The sequence below is a fragment of the Marmota flaviventris genome, chromosome 3, assembly GCF_047511675.1.
Source record: "Marmota flaviventris isolate mMarFla1 chromosome 3, mMarFla1.hap1, whole genome shotgun sequence".
In the NCBI taxonomy this organism is placed as follows: domain Eukaryota; kingdom Metazoa; phylum Chordata; class Mammalia; order Rodentia; family Sciuridae; genus Marmota; species Marmota flaviventris.
The window spans coordinates 135959144-135981952 of NC_092500.1; the positions used below are offsets into that span (position 1 = coordinate 135959144).

General features: G+C 30.4%; 1 protein-coding gene across 4 annotated transcripts in view; it reads left to right on the forward strand.

The window, feature by feature from the left end:
• Tusc3 (tumor suppressor candidate 3) overlaps window positions 1-22809 on the forward strand; it is a 219032-nt gene that overhangs the window by 48921 nt on the left and 147302 nt on the right. For all 4 annotated transcript variants that reach the window (XM_027954702.2, XM_027954703.2, XM_071609233.1 and 1 more), the window contains exon 2: window positions 16872-17041. In XM_027954702.2, coding sequence (XP_027810503.1) covers window positions 16872-17041 — 170 coding nt within the window. The remainder of the gene's footprint in view (window positions 1-16871; window positions 17042-22809) is intronic.

Genomic DNA, 22809 nt, shown 5'->3' on the forward strand with positions numbered 1-22809 from the left:
ATAGTCTTTTACATTTTAAATATTAATATCTTCTTAAAGATTTATAGTTTGGTATGGTAGAATAAAATTTATATAATTTATAAATTTTATATAATTTTATATAAATTTTACAGTGCTTTTGTTTTAAGATTATTTTGTAAAGCATTTGTTTGACCTCACTTGTTGTCTTAATACGTTTTTTTATTAAATTGTCATTAATCTATGAGAGACCATCAAATTGACAGTAGGGAGAAAAATGATCTTTTTAATTAAAGCAAAAGTCAATAATATTGGTAGGAGTAAGATTAATTAAGAAAGATGTTGATTCAGCAAATATCACCAAAGATATAGCCGGGAAGAGATTATTCATACATCTGCAGTCACACTGAGTGCTTTGAATTGCTTGTGTGCTATTTTAATGTCATTTCACTTGTCAAACTTTGCAAAGAGAGAAATTAATTATTTGTTTGTCTCTTTTAAGTAAATTGCTTATATTAACTTTAAGGTACCTTCACATAATTGCTTTATTTTGATCTTTGATTCCAAATCCTCAGGCTTCATGTGCCTTATTTGCAAAATAATAATAATAATAATTGTGTTATTATTTAATAATAAAAATACTGTCATTGTTATAAAAAAGTAAGATGTTGAATTATTGAATTAGAATAAAAACAGAAATGCATTTATTGAAGGATAGATAGGTTAGAATAGGATGTTGGTAGGCTTAGGAAATATGAAAAGAATGTTAATTCACTGTAAAGATGAAAGATGAGTAGTGATTCTTACAGTTTATTGTATAAATTTCTTTGGTAAAAGCTTAGCATTATTGTGACCATTAAATTTGTTAGGGATATAAAATGTTTTTTTTTTTTGTTTTTTCTTTATGGGTTACAGGTTAAAATAAACTGGATGAGAGATGGGGAGGTGGGATAAACATATAATAAACATTGTAGGAGGTGATTCAATATAGTGACTCTAAGGGTATGAAGTATGAGAAGATGTTATTTTGCCATGTAGTTCAGAACTGAAATCACTCTCTTTCTGTACCCTCTGAACAAATAGTTCAGTCCAGTTACCCACTATGAACTTTTTTGGTGTTTAATATCACTATTGATCATGCTTATAAAGAACATGATCTTGGTAGATGGGTTTAATGGAATATTTCGTGTCAATAGAAATAACTGTTCTGAATTACTTAATAATTATACATGTTGAGAGATAACGTATACATGTTGAGAGGTACTGTATTGAAATGCTTTTTGTTTAATAGTTTAATAGAAAGAATTCCACCCCCCCATGGACTTTGAATTCAGGCTCACTGGATTTAAAAGAAGTAATTCAAAGTGCAAATCCATAACACTACAGAACTTTAAGCTATGAGTTTATTTTATAAAAAGTGGATTTATTCTCACAGTATCCATGGTTTTCAAGCCCAACTAGGTCTGTTATCTAAATGTTTCTTAAGAGATGAGATCTGAACTTCCAAAGGATGACTGTTATTTTAATTAGCAGCGTTTATATTCATTTGTTATGAGGCTGTCTATATTTGTATTTGGCAGTATATAAAATTCATTCCTTGCTCCCCCTCAACAGAAATGTTTCCCTGAACTATTCTGTTACCAGTGCACTTGAGGAGGGATGGAAGGACTAAGGTTTATGGTTTGTGAGGATCTCAGGAGAGATCCTAGCCCAGTGAAAATGAGAGTAGTGTTGATACTACCACCTAGAGTCAGATACTGGCAGTGGAAACATAGTAAGACTGAGGTCCCATTCTATGAAGAATTTTTTGTTTGTGTAAAAAAATAAGTTACAGGCCATACAACTGTTGAGGAGTAGATCCTGGGTTAATATCATAATTATTTAGATTTATTGTTGATATTTTAGATTATTATCCATTTATAAAAACTATGGTCTCTGGCAGTAGAGGATTTTTTTAATATTAGATGCAAGCTAAATCTTAGGCTTATGAATAAAGTAGAGAAATGTACAATGGTATATTGAAATGGTATATATATGAATGCTGAATCTAAAAGAGAGACACAGAAAGAGTGAAAGCAAGCAATTGATTAATAAAAGATTTCCTGAGTTTCTAAGGAATGATGGGATTTCAGATCTTGAGAATGATGATTTTTCTAGCTTTGAGAATAAAAACATAATATAATAAATGTTTTATATTTCTGCTATGTGTATAGTTATACCAATCACTAAAATAGAATTTCTAATAGAATTACTTTTTCTTTCCAAGTGTATCATATAGAAAGTGAGATAATCGCTTCTACTACATGTGTGTACATAATGCTGGAATACCTTTATTATATTGCTATATGCATGGAGACATTTTTTCCCTCAGAAATATTTGTTTTTTTTCATGTGTGTGAATATAACTCAGATGTTATATATTGTTGCATATTTACTGCATTTTACAACTTGTTTTGTGCCAGTTCTTATGGATATATTTGCATTGTCTATACTGTAGACAATGTATTCATGAAATTGATAGTTTTTTTTTAATATCATAGTTTTTCAGTTTCCACAATTAGCTACAATGGAGAACCAGCATTCACTTTTACATTACAATTTGTAAAGTATATAGGATTTCATTTACTAGTAAGTTTATTGTGTTTTATTTCCTGCTGTTCATTTGGAATTATTTATATTTGTGACATACACAATAAATGATTATAATACGATTTGTCTGAGTTATACCTACATTAAATGAGTTTTAATATACATGATGAAAAATATAGGTTTTATTTCCACATAATTTATCAAGTGGACTATAATTTTTATATCTCACATTTTACATCTACTTATAAACAGTATTTTGAGCTTATTTACAGATGATTTCTTCTGGCGATAGAAGAAAGCAACTCAGTGGTCTGAGATGCGTAGTATAGAGTTAGCAGTTAGACAGGTACAAGTAACTATCTTTGTGACCTTGTGCAAATAGCCTAATCTTTATAAAGGTGCTTGTGGTAGTTGCTGTTTTACTGGATTATTGTGAAGATTAATTTTTTTTATATGTGAACATGTATATATTACATGTGTATCCTTATCATTTATTATTTACTATATTTGTTTTATATGAATAAAAACAGGCACTAGAAATTACCATGGAAAATTAGGATTAGCATAAATTAAAAAGACAAAAATAAAAATAAGGGTAAATGAAACTTTAAAATTATTAGATTGGGAGACTATCCTATGATGTCATGGTAGACAAGTACTTTATTTTTTTATTTATTAAGTACTGGGGATTGCACCCAGGGGCACTCAACCATTGAGCAACATCCCCAGTCCTTTTTATATTTTATTTAGAGACAGGGTCTTGCTAGTTGCTGAGGCTAGCTTTGAACTTGCAATCCCCTTGCCTCAGCGTCCCCAGGCACTGGGATTAATGGCGTGCACCACCATGCCCAATGAGAAGGGCCTTTAAAATAAGACCCAAAGAGATTACGAATTGTAGAGGAACATATTTAACTTGACTGTATTAAATAACAAAATTTGTGGGATAGAGTATATCGTAAATGGATTTATATATCAAGTCATAGAAGATAGATGCCGTACATGTAAATAATTAATATTATTAATATATTACTAATTAATTACCAAGATAGAATAATTACAAAAAAATAAGACAATCCCACTGAAAAATAGTCTGAAAAGGAAGTGTATAGTGGAAACCTGATTGGTTAGTAAACATTAATATGTGTAATATCATTGATCATCATGGATATGGAAATTACAAGGTTAAGATACCATTGTTACTTATCTGTCTTGCAAAAAATTTTAAAATTATGAAAGTGCTAGAATTGATAACTGAGAAAATGGGGACATCTACATTGCTAGTAAGAGTATAAATTAGTATACAGTTAGCCCTCTGTTTTTGTAGGTTCCATGTCTTTAGATTCAACTGGTTGTACTAGCAAACAGGTAAAAAAATTGTTTAGGTCCTGAGTTTGCACAGACTCTATTCTCCTGTTGTATTGCCTAAACATTACAATATAATGGCTATTTATGTAGCATTTACATTGTATTAGGTATTATAAGTAATCAAAAGATGATTTATTAAAGTACATGGGGAAGTATACAGAAGTTATAAGCAAATATTATACCATTCTACATAAGGATCATGTGAGCATTTATGGATTTAGTATTTATGGATCCTCTAAAGTTACTAAGGGACCACAGTAATTAGTCTGGAAAAGCAGTTTGGCTAGATCTTATAATTGGTTATTACATTTTTATATGCCATAGGCATATGTCATAGTCTGGTAAATAAACCTCTATGAACTTCTTTACAGAATAATTTTTAAATGCATAAAATAGAATATGTAGATTACCCTACTGAAATGTAGTTATCAAAATATAAAACAATATAGTAATTTTTATTAATTAGTAATACAAATCTAATAACTGAGCTATAAACATTGTGATTTCAAAAGAGTGATGAGTATGAACCATATTTTGAACCATCAGCAACAAATGGAATAGAGTAGGAAAATATCTATGATTTCTATTGGTTATGAAGTGGCAGTACTGCTAATTCTCCTCTGTATTTGTGCCTCTCCTTAAAACTGAGATGCTAACTTTTAGTTAGAAATTTGTGAAAATGAAGCCTTTCTTATCCCATTGTTCATGAGTTCCTAAATTATAATCATGGAAATGTGGAGTCCCAATTTAAGAACCTTGTAGAATGTCTCACTCATTAACAATACCAATGGTTATAACTTTTTTTTTTGTAATTATTCTTATAAACAAACAAAAACAGAAAAACCTGTGACCATTATTAAGAGAAATGAAAGATTTAATGTGATATATAAATATGATGAAGTGCTCTACAACACTGGGAATAATTGAATTATACTTATGTGTCAACATGCATAGGTTTCTTTTTTTTTTTTTTTTGGTACCGGGAATTGAACCTCAGGCACAACTACTGAGCCACATCCCCAGCCCTTTTATTTTACTTTATTTTATTTTATTTTGGAACAGGGTCTCACTGAGTTTCTTAGGGCCTCGATCGGTTGATAAAGACTGGCTTTGAACTCAAAATCCTCCTGCCTCAGCCTCCCAAGCTGTTAGGATTACGGTGTGTGCCACTGCGTCTGGCTTCAACATGCATAGGTTTCTGAAACAGAAATTTTGAATTAAAAGTTTCAGTATGATATTTTAGAAGTTTGTTATATAAATTAAAACATCAAATTAAAAACAAATCTTATTATGTTTTCATATATAAAGATTGATTTGAAAACAATAGTATTTTTTCCTGATTGGGAGATAGGAAAATAAGATGGGATAAAGAAGATCAAAGGTAATTGTAATATTTTAATTCTCCATGTTTAAACAAATCATAACAAAACCAAAAAGCCAGGCATATTGCAAATAAAGAAACCTGAGTGGTGGATGCTTGGGGGTTTATTTTTATTTTTTTGTAGTTTTTTAAATTAAAACAGCTCAAAGTTTCTAAAATAATGATTATAATCTGAAAATTTTTATAGTAAGAAATAAATATTGCAATGAAAAAGAAGTAGCATCAAGATATTTAAGAAATTATAAAGATTTCTGTCACATTGCTTCATGTATGGGTTGCTCAAGTACATAATTACAGAATTGATATTTTAAAATTAATGTTAGGTTTTATTTGCTTTTTACTTTTTAAAATTTGGAATAAAAAAGAAAGTCTTGAATAGTCTTTGATGATTATGGTAGCAGAATGTGGTTAGGTACTCCCAACAACTTAATAGCCCTAAATATATCCATTTTTGGAATCTTTATCATCAAAAACAACAAACAAACAAAAAAGCCAAAACAAAAATCAAAGCTCAAAACTTTTATCTTACTACATGCAGGAAAACTGTTATATTTGTTGGATTTATATTGGTTTCTTGTATCTCTTCTTTCTAATGGTTCACTAAATTATATTTGAAATATCTGGAATTGCTTTCTTCAGTTTCTTAGCAAAGAGATACATGAAATTCTTGTTATTGAAGAACTTCTGATATATACTCCACGTCATTTTTTTGAAATAAACTAAAATGTTAGTCAATAAAGATGAATGTAGTAGGAACTGTGCAAGTTAGAATACAAAGAAACATCGTCACTTTTTCAAATAGCATTCTGATCCCAGTAAGAATTAGATTGAACTGAAGTGAGCATAGCTTCCAAAACAGTGCAGTCAGGCAATATATTGGAAGATGAGTATAGGAGCAGCACAAAGACATACAGTTCCTGATGCCAATACCTAGAGGAATCAAAATTTCTTGATTTTTCACTACTATCTTTTGGATATTTCTTGCACTGTCCCTCTTTGCTGCTATAGTGTTCATATGTGATATAGGTAAAACTTTCAATAACATAGACATTTATAAAGTAGAAATATACATAGCCCTATAATCTTATATGGAAATAAACCATTATCAATTATCAATGTATCCTTTCAAATATTTAGCTTATATATAAAAATGTTAGTGAATAATCACATATGTGTATTTTTAAAATACGAATTGGTATGTTAGTGTCCTTAAAAATAGTTTTTAGCTGATAAATAACATTTATTGAATTACTTAAATTTTGGATACCCTGTTAGATAAGAGGTATTGTTCAATAAATATATTAATATTTTATGTACTGTATTATGTTCTAACCAAACTCTTATTTTGTAAAGGCACAAATATTATTTCCTAATATTTGCAATTATAAACAGTGCTACAGTGAATATCCTTTTACATAAACATTTGCATATTGCTTTATTTCTTTAGATTTCATAGATATAGTACCAAAGGATGCACAACTTTAAATTTTGTATGTCTTAATGTGCATTATTTTTATGTGTATTGATTTCATCAGTGTATTGATTTCATCAGTGTATGTACATATTGTGTCCCATGATATGTTTTTAAACATTTTCACGAGTATTTAGGATAGAGCATATTTATTTATTAAATAATGTATGATTTTATAATATTTTACCCACTGAATATTACCACTAAATATTGTATTGTATGTAAAGACTACTTCCAAGTTTTAATGATCTGCTTTCATCCTGGCTTCTGTCTCTGATCACAAAACCAAGTGTTTTGCCACAAGGGATTAGGGGAGGTTGTCTGATCCAAAGAAATATGCATTGTTAGTAAATTGTTGAATTACTTAGTTAGTTTTACAAATATTTCCTTATGAGGCAGGAACTATCTGGTCATTAGAGATTCAGTGAAGAACATAGTCATAGTTCTGAGCTTTCAGGAATTTATAATTTAGTGATAGAAACTACTAAGTATCTGAAAATAGTCAACTCTTTTAAAAACTTCTGTTATAAAATAACTGTTAACACCTTAGTTTCCATCTCCACCTCTAAATATTTTATAACTTGCTCTAAATTTGGAAACTAATGTATCATATCCAAAGTGACCATATAGGTTACTCAAACTGGAATATTTTTGAGAGAGTAAGAGGAGATGCTATTATTAATAGCTAGGTAGGGATTCCAAGTGCAGTTTGTAGTTTGGGGCTTCCAAGACAAACCAAGACACAAGATTGTCTATAATATTAATTACTAGAGTTGGTGGTTTTATATTTAAATGTATTTTATTCAAGAAGCATTATACTTACTTAACATTTAGTATTCTACTCTAGATCTTATTTTATGAGTTCTTTATTTTGATTCACCTCTTCATGGAATTCCATCCATAGTTTTTCCATTCCTGAATACATTTATTTCTTGGTTAGATTTTAACCTCAAGTAGTTTTTGTCTCCATAATGGTCCAATGTGTACAATTAACTTTTTGCCTTACATTAGTTTTGTACTTATTATAAGTAATACATTTCAAGATGAAATGGTTATTTATACTAAAGTGATATATGGAATGGTAGTCAGGTATTTGAGTCTGTCCTGGGCCATGTGATTAGAATATTGTCTCTAATATGATATATTCCACACTAAGTTCCATGTAAGACGTTCCTTTGAAAATTTTATTGCTTTTGGGAGCAGTACAGATTGCATTTAGTAGGTAGTTTGATACTTTTTGATTGTATATGTTTTGTACAAAATATCCAAAGCAAATCTTTTGATCTACTGAAAAACTGGACTTGCTCCCTTGCCATTTTGAAATAATTGTGGTAGACAAAAGTCTATTCAAGTTGATGAAAAAAGCATTGGGAAACTTTTTAAGTATGTTTAAAGCTTTGCTTTTGCCTTGTTTTGTGTTGGATTCTATTTAATTTTCTTGCTCTTAATAACTTAACCATTATAGACTTTATCGACTATATGACAAGAATAAGCTCACTGAAAAAGTATCTCTCAATTTCTCAATGTATGAATCATTATTGCTTTTGTTTTTCCATATTCTTGTAGTAAAACTTTTTTTAGCTGTCGCATGTATATTGCCATTTACAATGCAGAGTTGCATACTTTGACTTTTGGAGCAGCACAGATCATTTTATGATATGATATATTATTATAATATGTTACATGCTGAACTCATTTACACTAGTAATGGTCATTATGTCTGGATCTGGCTTCCCACTAGAGTAAGACCAGATGGCTGTATACAGCTGCAAGTGAAATTTCTTCATTGCTCTTAACAGCTGCTGTGGTTTTTTGTATTTGGTACCTGCTTTTTTAATGGGATATTTATTTATACAGTGATGACTGTTCAACAGAAGGGTTAAGAAAAAAAGTGACAGAAGCTAAAGCTGTAGTAGAATAAAAATAAGATTCTCATTTATCCCATTTTATGACCATCCCTGATAGAAATGACTTCATATTTTGAACCTTCAGAGAAAATATGGTCTTCATCAATGATGCTGTCTTTTTACAGGAGGGTATTGTACTTCAGCATTTTGAGAGAGAAAAATAGTCAAAGGACAATCCACATATTTTTTAAAGACCTTTTTATTTGTAGTAAAAATAAAATAGAATAGCTCCCAATACTTCAGGAGCCTATTTCAACTATGACTTTATGAGCTATCTTTACTACGCATATATATATATATATATATATTTGTGTAGTTGTAATTAGTATAAACATATTACCTTCTATATTTCCACTTCCTGATAGAATTTTTATTAGCCACAGACCACATGTGTCATCATAGTCTAATATTTCATTGTACTAATATAATCTCTTCACTATTAATATTTTCTTTTTTTTTTGGTACCAGGGATTGAACCCATGGGTGCTTAACCACTGAGCCACACCCTACCCTTTTTAGAGACAGGGTTTCATTAAGTTGCTTAGAGCCTCACTAAATTGCTAAGGCTGGCCTTGAACTTGTGATTCTCCTGCCTCAGCCTCTGAGATGACGGGATTATAGGTATGGTTCACTGTGCCTGGCCTAATGTAGCCTTTATTTTCTATTATTTGTATCTTTTAACATTTCTCTCTTAACTATATTTAGATTTTTTTCTCTTGAATTATATTATTTGGGTATGTTAAGAAAGGTATGTTTAGTAAATCAACAATTATCAATTTAATGTATTTGTATCATTGGGGCTTTAAAATCAGTGTACCTTCTGAAGAGGTGTATCTCTTAAAATTTGAGAACTTAATCACTATTAAAATTTGAGAAATATAAAATCATTGAGGGTAGGGACTAAGCCATATTTACTCTTGGACTTAGGTTCTCATTCTGTGCGTGGTACACAGTAATTATTATTTCTTTAAGTTAGGTAATGCTGATTACTTCTCATGTAAATACACACACTCTTGGAACTGTGCTTCCATTATTTCAGAGCATGCATTAAGAATCATTCTGATGATTTCCCAAAAAGTCTATCAAGATCTGTTGAAGTAAGAATTTTGCCTGAGTGATTTCTTTTTTCTAATCTTCATACTATTTGGGAAACTTCAGAGTAATTCTATAGTTTTAAAATTTTCTATTTTAAAGCAACACTAAACTGTAATATCCAATCTGAATTTGTAGCACAGAAGTTTTCATCCCAACATAGAAAAACCAGTAGTCAAGTTTTTGCATATTAAAAAGTTTATGCAAATAATGTGGTTTTATATTGCATGCCTTCCTTTTACATTATGAAATAATTTTAGACTCAGAAAAGTGTTACAGAGCACCTAGCTGTCTTTCATTAAACTTTTCCCAAGCTTAACAATATGCATAGTAGTTAAAAATAAGTGTTGTGTATATGTACTAATATGTAACAGTAAATCTCACCATTGTATAAAATATAATGCATCAATAAAATTTTTGGAGAAAATGAAGTAAAAAAATAAGAGTCAACATTAGTTCATTATTAACTAGCATTTAATCCACATTTCAGTTTTACTAGTTTTCCACTAGTGTAATTCTCCTGTTCCAGGACCCAAGCGAGGGTACCACATTGCAATAGTTGCCATGTAATCTTAGTCTTCTCTAATCTATGACAGTTCCTCAGTCTTTACTTTCTCCTTTTCCAGGAATTTGGCTCCTTCAAAGAAGATTGGTCAGTTATTTTATATAATGTCACTGCATTTGGGTTTCTTTAATATTTTCTTGTGATTAGAATGGAGTTATACATTTTGGGAAAGAACTCTGCCCAGGTAATCTGTTCTTACTAGTAGATCATGTGGAGAGTGCATGAGGTTGATAGGTCTTACTACTGGTATTGTTAAGACTGATTGTTTGGATAAGGTAGTGTTTACTGGGTTTCTCCACCATTACAGTACTACTTAAAACTTCATTATTAATGAACGTCTTTGGGAAGATAGTTGGGAACTATGTAAGTATTCATTTTCTCCTCAAAATTTACCTAAACTTAAAATCTTTTGGTAGGTATTATTGTGGAGTTATGATGATTTTCTGCTTTCTTTGTTGCTTCTACTTTGACTGTTTGTAATTCTTCTGTAAGAGTTATCCCTTTCTCCAAATTTTATATTCATGTAGTTATTTATCAATGTAGGTTAGACTTGTGGATACTTATTTTATTCTATGGTTTAGAATTTAATGCTATTTGTCATTTCTCTTGTTCTCAAAATTTTCCGGCTTTAGTTATTGGGATTTTTTTCCCCCTGACTGAGGATTTACTTTCTTTTTCTTTGTTTGTTTGTTTATCTATTATCTATTTATTTCTTACATACATGACAGTAGTGGAATGCATTACAATCATAATTATTCATTCACAACACCATTTTTTCGTAACTCTGTATATAAAGTATGTTCACTCCAAATTATGCCATTATAAATGAGTTCTATTATTATTATTATTATTATTTTTGCATTATAATTCTTAATACACCTTTTTCCTCTTCTTGGACTATACCCAAGGACCTAAAAACAGCATACTATAGGAACACAGCCACATCAATGTTTATAGCTGCATAATTCATAATAGCTAAACTCTGGAGCCAACCTAGATGTCCTTCAGTGGATGAATGGATAAAAAAATGTGTCATTTATACACAATGGAATATTACTCAGCAATAAAAAAGAGTAAGATCATGGCATTTTCAAGGAAATGGATAGCTTTAGAGAAGATTATGCTAAGTGAAGTTAGCCAATCCCCCCAAAAAACAAATGCTGAATGTCTTCTCTGATATAAGGGGGATGACTCAAAATGGGGTTGGGAGGGAGACCAAGGGAGGAAGATTACCTTAATGGGATTTTTTTAATACTGGTTTTTAGGCCCTTTGACTTGCCTTTTTTGAACACTTATTTACTTTCTGTTACCATAAGAAATTACCATAAATTCTAATCTTCTGTCAATTTTCTCTGCTTCAGCCTTTTAATCAACCATGTCTTCAGAGAAAACCCAAGTTCCTTTTTAAAAATTTGCTCTTTTTAGTTATATATGACAGTAGAGTATATCTTGACATATTTATACAAACATGGAGTACATCTTTCATTCTAATTAGGATCCCAGTCTTGTGGTTGTACATGATGTGGAGATTTATTGTGGCGCACTCATATATATATGAAACTTATGTCAGATTCATTCCACTGGCTTTCCTATTCCTTTCCCCCTCCATTCCCTTTATTCCATTTTGTCTAATCCACTTGGTTCCTTTTAATGAAGAATGGTGTTTAGAAACCAAGGTCTTAATGTTAGGTGTGCTGTCGGTGTGCCAGTGTTCCTCAGCTCTGTCAGCAAAATGAGCTAGGAAATAGATGTATACAAATTTGTTAACCCATGCAAGTTGATACTTATTTTTGTATCTATTTGTAAAATATAGATATTCATATTTCTATTTTAAAAGCCACAATTGATAGATATTCTTCCAACACCTACCCAAAATGCAGGATTTATCTTCACCTTCTTTATTTGTAAATTCTTTTCTGATAGTGATAAATCTGGCACTCCTTATCTGGCATTTACTTATTTGTTCAACTCTGTAATCATGGAATGATAAATGTGTAAATCCATACCCCTGCGAGGAACAAAATAGCTTTAAGTATGTTTTTATGTACAGTTCTTTTAATTAATTAATTATTTTTTAGTTGTGGATGGACACAATACCTTTATTTTATTTTATTTTTTTTTAAGTGGTGCTGAGGATAGAGCTTCATGCCTCACATGGCTAGGCAAGTGCTCTGCCACTGAACTACAATACCAGCCTCTGTACAATACAGTCAGAATCATTTGTGAAGGCTTATATTTCATATTGTTAAACCCCACTCCAGTTCTGGTTAATCTTTTTTTTAAAAAGATCCTATGTACAATAAAATTTATTTTCGTCTTGTATATTTCTATGAGTTTGAACAATTGCATAGTCATGGTTATACCACCAAGTTCATGAGACAGAATACTTCATTTCCTGAGATGCTATGTTTTGGAAGATACTTAAAATTCACAGGAAATTTTTGTGTGGATTTCTCTGATATTCTCATCTGGTATATATAGTGAGATTAAGAGGAAAACTTGTTTGAATAGGCAACGAGAATAATAAGAGAGATTAGGAATGAGATTTTACTTCCTATTGTACAATTATTTGATATTCATTGTGGTGCTAGAACATAGATTTTTTTATGTTTTAAAGAATTGAATTTTTTTTTAAACAGAAATAATTCAAATTATATAATTATATGTATTTTAAATCTATTTATTTATTTTGACTATTTTTCCTGGCTATTCTAATAGGTATATATTGATATCTCATTGTAGTTATAATTTGCCATATTTATTTTTATATTTATAAATATTGCTTACATGTATAAACATGACACACACACACACACAATTTTCTCATGTATTTTACCCTGTGTTTTTCCTTTTTTCACCTATAAGCAAAAAGAAGAAGATTTAGAAGAGAAAAAATTTTATCCTGTTATAATCTGGAAAGGTTTTCATGTATTTTTATCATTTCTCTTGAACAAGTTGATTTTAATTATATTTGTAATTAATTAATGATAAAAGACATGGGATAATGGAGACTACATGAAGAAATTTGGAAAATGTTCAGTTTTGCCAGAAAATACTGCTAATTAAAACATTGAGATACCATTTTCACTTACTAAGATTGAGGTGTATATATGCATGTATGCAAGAAAGAAAAAAAAATGGGAATGAATAAGGGGCATTGTAATATATTAATACATTACAGATAGCATTGGAATCTCACACTAATAATGTTTTTTGACAGCACTGAGTATTCAAAAATGTTAATATTGGATCTGTTGGACAGTGCATGATAATGGACTTTTTTTTTTGGAGAGAATTGTTTTTAATATTTATTTTTCAGTTTTCGGTGGACACAACATGTTTATTTTGATGTGGTGCTGAGGATCAAACTCAGTGCCCTGCGAATGCCAGGCGAGCATGTTACCGCTTGAGCCAATTCCCTAGCCCCGATGGACATTTTTTTAAAAAAATATATTTTCTAGATTATCTGTAATAGGAAAACAATATAATTGGACTTCTTTTCAAGACATTCTTTTATTTTCAAGACATAATTGTGTAAAAGTTACATTTTACACAGATTTTTGATATTAAACATGATTATGTACCCTAAAGTTAGAGCACAGTGCTTGCAATCTTTTCTTAAACAAATACAGTGTTGTCTTAGAAGCCAATTATGAAAGTCAAGATTATTTACTTACCTCTACCAGTCAAGGTTAGTTGTTTTTGAAAAATTTTGTGTATATTTCCATATTATTATTAAGCATACATAGCAGAACAACCTATATTTAGTGTTTGACTTAGTTTTTTTTTTTTTTTAAGGTTATGTTTTCAAATTTTGTGTTCTAAAGAAATCCTCTTCAGTACTGTTGGGAGACAATTCTCCATGGATCTCTTCTGTTTCTGCAGATTCTCTTGAGTATAAGCATTGACATGTTTTGTGTTGGACTATTGTTTTGCAAAGCCTTGATACATGGAGATAATGTCTTTCTTAGCTAGAGGGTAGATTTGCTTTCTGCCCAGGAAAATGGAGATAATTTTTTTCCTTCAAGGTGGTCTGGCATGTTTACTAGCAGTCCTTTTAAAAGATTTGGGTTTCCTAATTATTAAGTTCTTCCGCTAGGACATAAAAATCATTACTGTTGCATCTTTCACCCAGGCTGCTCCACAACATCCCTTGGAATGTAATTGACAACAGGAAGCTCATGTTGACTATTGTGTCATAAGAAATAGCTCTAATTCAGGATATTGTTTCTTCTAGCCCCCATGAAATTATGGTTGGCTTCTTTGATAACTTGTGAGTAAAATCTTTGAGCCAGTATAGTTATTTTATGTTTTGATAGACACATATTGGTGAAATTATGTGTTTTTTTAAACATATTATTGTAGGAATTCAGAGTGGTATGTGTAGATTATTGTAGGCATTTGGAATGGTGTGAGTGTGTTAGATTATTATGGGAGTTCAGAGTGATGTGTGTGTGAGTATGTTTAATGAGAAAACTACACTAAAATAGTTTAGGAACTAGATTATTTCTTAACATCAGTTCCCTCTCCCTCTATTAATGGATGACCCTGCTCAATTTCTAGTCTGGAGAGTCTGTCTTTGCATCAATGGTCACAATTCCTATATATTTAAAATATGAAGTTTGGGCTGGGATGTTGCTCAGTGGTTAAGTGCTCCTGGGTTTACTCCCTGGTACCAAAAAAAAAAAAAAACAAACCATGAAATATGAAGTTATCTAATGATATTGGCTTGCTGAGTTATAGTAAAGAACAGTGATATATTTATATATAATACTTATATTTTAATAGCAAATCCTATTAAATATATACCTGTTTTCTGTAAATTATCCTTAATATGGAAAATACCCTTGCTTTTTTCCTCAGATATAAAACTAAGAACAGTTAGTAAAAATTCTTTTATGTAGTTCTCATTTATTAATGAGAAAGAACAATGTCTTCTAAAATAACCTTTATTTTACATTATTAAGAGGATTATTTTACTTTGAAAATATAGTATGTTCACAGGCAGAATTAACACTCTTGACAGTTAAATATAACTAAATCTAAGTAATTAGTTTGTTTTGACTTTAGGATCAATTTCTCTTCTTGCCTTTATAAAACTATGTCATTTAAAAAACTTAATAATCACCCTAGTAATTAGCCATAATTTTTCTTTTTCATGCAGTTAGTATGCCATTGTATGCTTATCTGAATGTTCCATTTCTACAAAATTACTAATTTGAGTACTCTGCTCTTTGGCCAGATTATTTTTCCTCCTCTTTGCCCTTCCATTCCTTTTGATTTGTCTTTTTCCTTTGCTTGGGTGGGTACATAGCACTAAGATGTCTGTCTTCTCTCTTCTTTCCTTATATTCATGCCCAATTTCTAAATGATTCATGAGGGAACCACCCTCACTTCTCGACTTGAGAGGGGAAGAGAAAGAGATTGCATTTTTCCTGAATTCTGTAGTAGAGCTTGCTTAAACAGTGCAATTTAAGCCTTTCTCCTGATCACTAGTATTTGCATGGTTTTGCAAGGGCAGGGAATTTTTCTTATACAGATACAATACTGTAGAATTCTTTCTTAGACTTTTTCAAGTAAAATGAATGATCAAAAGACAAGAGCCTTCTCTACAGAAGCTAGAGTACTACCTCCTCCCTTTGACCCCATTTGAACAGGATGTGATTAGTACCCCAAATTACAGAAGTATATTACTCCCAGCCTCTCTTCCAGGACCATGTTATTCACTATTCTGACTTTTATCACAGTAGATTAATTTTTCTTGTTTTTGACCATATATAATCAGTACTCCTTTTTGTGCAGTTTTAGCTTTGTGTTTATTGAGATTTTTCCTATGTAATTGTATGCAAATGTTTTGAAGAGAAATTTATAGTCAAATGGAGGCTTCCCTTTTAGACTTTGCTAGTGAGGGTGGTAAAGAGACCACAATTGTTATTAATTTATTTTTTTGTGGTGTTTGGCTGGAGTACAGGAGTTATTATTTTTATCTTCCTAGGCTGCTCTTTTCCTTGTCTTTGGGTAGAGAGAGCAGAGCAAGCTTTATGTGAGGATTTTTGTGTGTGTGTGTGTGTGTGTGTGTGTGTGTGTTTGGTCTGTATTCATTCACATTTTTGTATTGTTGACTTCTCTAACATCTGGTCTGGGAAATATGAGACCAAAAGAACCTAAGGAACTCCTCATTCTTCAGGCCAAGCTGCCTTCTCTCTACCTTTCACAATCTTCTTATGTTTGTTTTATACATATTAACAGGATTTTTAGCTCTGTTTAGTAGGGAATTAGGAAAATGTATATCTATGGCATCTTTATGGAAGCAGAAATTGAATTGTTTTACTTTTAGTATCTTTTTAAAATAGTCTTTTGAAGTCATTAGGAAAAGTAAAATGAAATATTTTATGCAATCTGGTCAGTTAATATATTCACCAAAAGAAGGACTCCGAACAGAAAGTAATTTATGATAAAAGATATTCTCAGTGTAATCTGTTTATATTCTAAACTGAAGAATTGTAACCCTGTGTAAATTTAAATTCCTGTGTTTAATTACAGAATCTTTTGGCTGAAAAAGTAGAACAGCTGATGGAATGGAGTTCTAGGCGTTCAATCTTCCGAATGAATGGTGATAAATTCCGAAAATTTATAAAGGCACCACCTCGAAACTATTCTATGATTGTTATGTTCACTGCTCTACAGCCTCAGCGGCAGTGTTCTGTTTGCAGGTAATTTACATATTTAAAATTCTTAAAACTACTAACTCAGGTTTAGAATTGTATTTTATGATTAATATGTATAAGAGAATTAAAGAGTTGTTCATCATTGTGAAATGTAGCAGTGTGCATTCTAGTATATTCTAGAAAATGACTTTGATAGGCTAATATTTCTTTATTATGGGCATATAAAATATTTATTGCATAGTTATGTAAACGGTCACTAAAATTGATATGTTATCTTTAATTCCTGCATGTTGTCTTGTAGATTGCCTCATTATATCTGTGGTCAATGAAGTAGCTCCCTTAAATATACTCTATTTTAACAATTTTATAGAGAATACTCTTTTTTTTTTCCTGAGGGAAATCCATTTACTTTTTGATGTCTCTGGTGATCAGCATTTTTTCCCTAGACTGTAGAAATAAATAAATTGAAATTAATGAAATACTTTTTCAGTATGTATACACTGAAGAAAATTTTGGGCAAGTATAAATATGATATATATGCAACAAATACTTTTTCAATTAAACTTATTTTGAGATAATTGTAGGATCACATGTACTAGTAAGAAATAATACAGAGATATTCTATATATCTTTTCTAGTTTTCTCCAATGATAGCTTCTTATAAATCTGTGGTGTACCATCACAAGCAGGTATTGGCATTGATAAGTCAAGTATAGAACACTTATAACATCATAAGAATAACTTTCTTGCTCTTTAGAGCCAAACCCACTTCCTCTTGTTCCATTCTCTCTTTTGAATTTCACCTCTAGCAATCATCCATTTTCCATTTCTTTAATTTTATTTCAAGAATGTTACGAAAATGGAATCATATATTGTTTGACCTTTTGGGTTTAACTTTTTTACTTATGTAATTACCTCAAAATCCCTCCAAATTGTGGCATTTATCAACATTGGTTCGTTTAAGTATTCAGTAGTAGTTAATGGTGTGAATATTCTTTAGTTCATTTAACTATCCATCTGTTGAAGGACATCTGGGTTTTTTGCACTTTTGGGCTTCAGACTATGTATATAAGGTATACATGAAATGTAAATGAGTTTCATAGTTAGGCTTTAGTCCTGTCCCTATATATCTCAATATATATTCATGCAAATATTTCAAAACCTGAAACCCAGTACACTACCAAAGCAACTTTGGATACTATTTCCTAAGCATTTTGGGTAAAAAATACGCAAACTATAAAATAAAACCACTATGAAAATTCACTTCATAGCTAATGGTGTTGAGTCTTTTCCTATGTTTATTAATCTTGTTGAACATGTTTTTGTGTGCTTATTTGTCATTTGTGAATCCTCTTTGTTGAAATATCTGTTCATGTGTTTTGTCTATTTCTAATTGTATTCCTACCCCTACCCCTGGGCTGCTGAGTTTGAGTTCTTTATATATTTAGTTACTATTCCTTTGTCAGAAATGTGGTTTTCAAATATCTTCTCCCAGGCTGTTACTCCTGTTTTTATTTTCAGCACAAGGTTTTATTTGTTTTTTGTTTTTGTTTTTGTAGGTTTTAATTTTGATGAAGTTTAGTTTATCAGATTATATTCTTGCTTTAGTTACCGAATTGCAGAAGTCTTTGCCTTGTCCTAGGTACTAGATATCTTCTCCTATGTTTTTTCCTAAAAGCCTTATAGTTTTTTATTTTAAATTTTAATGCAATCTTTGGGAGGAAGCATTTTAGTCTTTTATCATTAAGTTACTAGCTCTAGACATTTTTTTCTGGATGGTCTTTATCAAGTAAATTCTTCTTTATATCTATTTTGCTGAGAATTTTTATCAAAAATTGATGTTTTATTTTCTTATCATTCTTTTTGGTGTCAGTTAATATAATTTTGTTCATTAGTATTGTTGGGGTAGTAGATTATGTTGATTATCTTTCAAATGTAGAACCAGTTTTTTATACAGAAGTTTGTGGAATATTATTCTTTTATGCATTGCTAGATTCTGTTTGCTAGTATTTTGTTGAAGACTTTTGTATCTTAGGTTAGAATAAAGATGGATCTGTAATTTTCACTTTTTATGTTGTTATTTAGTTTTGGTATCAGGATAATTCTGACCTCATAAAGTGAATTGAGGAATGTTCCCTTCTCTTTACTTTTTGGAAGATATTATGTGAAATTAGTGTTATTTCTTCTTTGATTGCTTGATAGAATCCTCCAGAGAAATCATTTGGGCCCAAATATATATTTTTAAAAAGCTTTTGAACTACATATTCCTTCTTATTAATGTTTAAGGACAGTGTAGGTTGCCTTTCTTCTTGGCTGAACACTTTTTCTTTTTAGGAGCAAACACTTTTTAAAATTTTTCTTCTTCAGGAACAAACTCGTTTTTATGTTATGCCATGACTCTCTACATTGTATGTTTTCTGTAGACCTTTAAATCATTTTTGGACTTTTAAGTCATTTTGAACTCCAGTGGAGACTAAAGTTATTAGTAATTGGTAATTGAAAATAGTCAGTTTTACACAAACTAACTTGCAGAAGGGAAATTTCAGTGTTCTGAAATTTTCAAGAAGGACATTATAACAAGCTAATAATGTATATTATAGCATGACTAGAAGTCAATAGATAAGATAGTGAAGAAAAATAGTTTGAAAAACAGAACTTCAGATGATACTAAGTATCAAATTTGAGAAACAGTGCCTAAATGGATATATAGCACTGTTGTTAGAATTGGACTAGCACATATAGATAGGGCTTATATGCCTTAGGGATGCTGTAAGGTTCCTACTCAGACAAAAATACCACTGTAATAGGTATTTTGTTATAACAGTTTAGTTTCCATTAAAAAAAGGTGTTTGTGTGTCTGTGTTTGTATTTTGGAAAAATCATTTATTTGCTTCCAAAATTAAATATGTTAATGTGGAAAAAATATATTTAACCAAGGTTTAAAAAATAAATATATTTTTTTCCTGCTGTTAGTACTATTATGAAGAAATATTTGATTATATTTTCATTACTGTAATCTAGAAAGATTTTATTTTCAAATACTTATTTCACAGTGACATATAATTGTATGTATTGTGAAAACATAGTCTATTATATAGTGTTAAATTGTACATGCTTTGGGTATTATTTTACTAGATTATTCTGTTGCTAAATTTGTTTTTCAGTATAGACCCTGAATTTTTTAATAATAGCTAGCTTATAAAACCTTTATTTATTTTATTTCCATTTACTATAGCCTTTATAGTAATATACATTTAAATGTTAAATGTTTTAGAATTAGAAGAGAAAAAGATATTAGAAAAATTTAATTAATGGATCAAGGAAAGAGCTGGGTTATTAGCAAAGAAAGCACAGGTGAAGATTTAGAGGCAGATAAAAAGCATGCAGCAGATTTATGGGCCCCATACCTATGCTTTCTGATTATGTGGGGGTAGGCCAAGGAATTATTATTCTAAAACGTATAATCTTGACAAACCTAGTATGTGTACCGTTATGGAGAATGGGAAAGAAGCAGGTTCATGACTCATAGCTTTTATTTATTTTATTTCATTGACAAGCAATGGAAATGGAAAGGCTTATGTAATGGGATTCAATGTAGCATTGAAAATCTTTATTGAAACTAGAATACATAACTTCTTAATGACAAATCTGCAAAATTAAATTGTTTTCTTCCTCTGTACTGAGCAATTTAGGAGCAAGAACCACTCTGCTTGGAGATCATTACGTTTGCTTTATGGTGTGAAGTAAATTAGGAAAATGATCAGTATATATTTGAAATTGTGATGCTAGTTTCAAAGTTGTATTGGGGTTAAAAGGAAGCTGGAAAAAATAGAGCAACTAGTTGTGTTGCAATTAAGTTAGATTTTCAACAGGATAGTGAAGAGGTTTTCTGTAGTAGTAAAGTAGGGTTGAAAATTAGAAAGTTGGTATAAATGGTTTATGTAATAAATGAAAAATTGCTAAAGTATGATGATGGTATAGAGAAGCATGAGTTATTATGAGATTTTGGTAATGTCTACATTGTAAAATTGTATGTTGAAATTACTATGATGATATTGGAAATGGAGAAGAAAAAAATTGAGCTATCTAGAGTATGGCTTTGGAGTACGTTAGATTAAGCTAATAAATTTATTTTATAGGGTGATATAAATTATAAAGGAGAATATTAAGTAATCATCATTGAGCAATGGTCTTGAGTTCTAGGTGGGACCCATATGATACTGGGCAAAGTGATTCAAAGAGACCTTGAGGTAACATCTGAGATGAAAAACTAAAAAGGAGCTTTAGGAAAAATTCTTCAAGAAAATTATTTAAATCATGTGTCTGAATTATTAATTAAACATTAATAATTTTTAATTATTAAAGAACTATCTTCCCACCAACCATCTTCCTCCCACCACATGAACTAAGTGTTTTCTGGTCCTTCTGTGTCAGTGGAGTTTGGACTATTTCTATAATACTGTTGTAATCTTTTATAATTATATAGAGTGTTTGAAAAGTTCATAGCTATAATTTAAAATATATGCTTTCCTTTGTGAGACTTTTCTGCTTTTTTCTTTTCTTTGAGAAATTGCTTCTGTTCTCAAATTATACTTAAGATTCTGCAGTTGCTTTTCTTTGTTGAAAGGCTGGTGAATGCCTTGCCTTCCGTTTAAGTTCTTTTAGCAAATCATTCTGCTCTTCCTTCACACAGTCAGTTTATTCACAAATTTCAGAATTCAATTCTCACCTCTCTCAGTGCTAAAATCAAACTTCTTGGCCAAATAAAGTTGTTAATTATGACTACTCAGTACAATTCTCACCTCCCTTAAGTGTTAACTCCAAACATCCTTTATCAAATTATACTGTAGGGAATATTCCCAATAATTGCTAAATCTTTTAAATTATTTTCCCATTAAGTAACTCATCTCCTCCAGAGTTTCTTACAGATAGCCTCTTTTAAGAATATTAATATTAATTAAGAAAAAAATTCAGATGAGGGAAAATCAAAAGCTGTTTGTAGAATCAAGCAAAGAACATGCAAAACCAAAATTTTGGTGATGAATTCTAGAAATTATTATATTTTCAGACTCCAAATAAATGAAAAAAATAGTAAATTACAAAGATATTTTAAAATAATTGTGAAGAATGTATTACATTGACATATTAGATGTTAACTGGATAACACTCCCCACCCAGTTGAATAAAGTTTTTTCTATTTGTAAACTTTTGGGGGACTTACGTTGTAAGTCAGAAACGTACACACACAGAATCTCTCTCTCACGTAACTTGTTACTCGGAAAGATAGATCCATTTTATAGATGAAAACATTAAAATTGAGGGGTTATGTAATCTATCTGAAGTCACAAGCTTACACTTGTCAGTATTGGGACCTGTTATTCTAAGGCTATTAGATATTAATACTTTCCTTACATACATATATATTCATTATCATCTGTGAACCATAATTTATATCTTGGTCTCTGTTCTCCACTTATCAGTCTTAGATCAGGGCTCCATCAGCCAACATTTCTTAAACTCCTAAGATTCATGAAAGCTTTTGTTCAAGGATGTATCTCTTAAATGGGACTAAGACATTGAATGTAACTAAAAAAAAACATGTGGAAAAGAGCTCATTAGCCTTTGGTTTCATTACAGTGAGGTCACATCTCTCATAGTATTAGATTCTAAAATTAACAGATAAGGTAAAAATCATGTATGGATAAAATTATCCTTTCTGTTACTTGAAGCACATATAAGTACATTATTTTATAAGTGGAAACATTGCTTATTGCTTGCTTAATCCTTAGAAAAAGGAATAATGATCATTACAT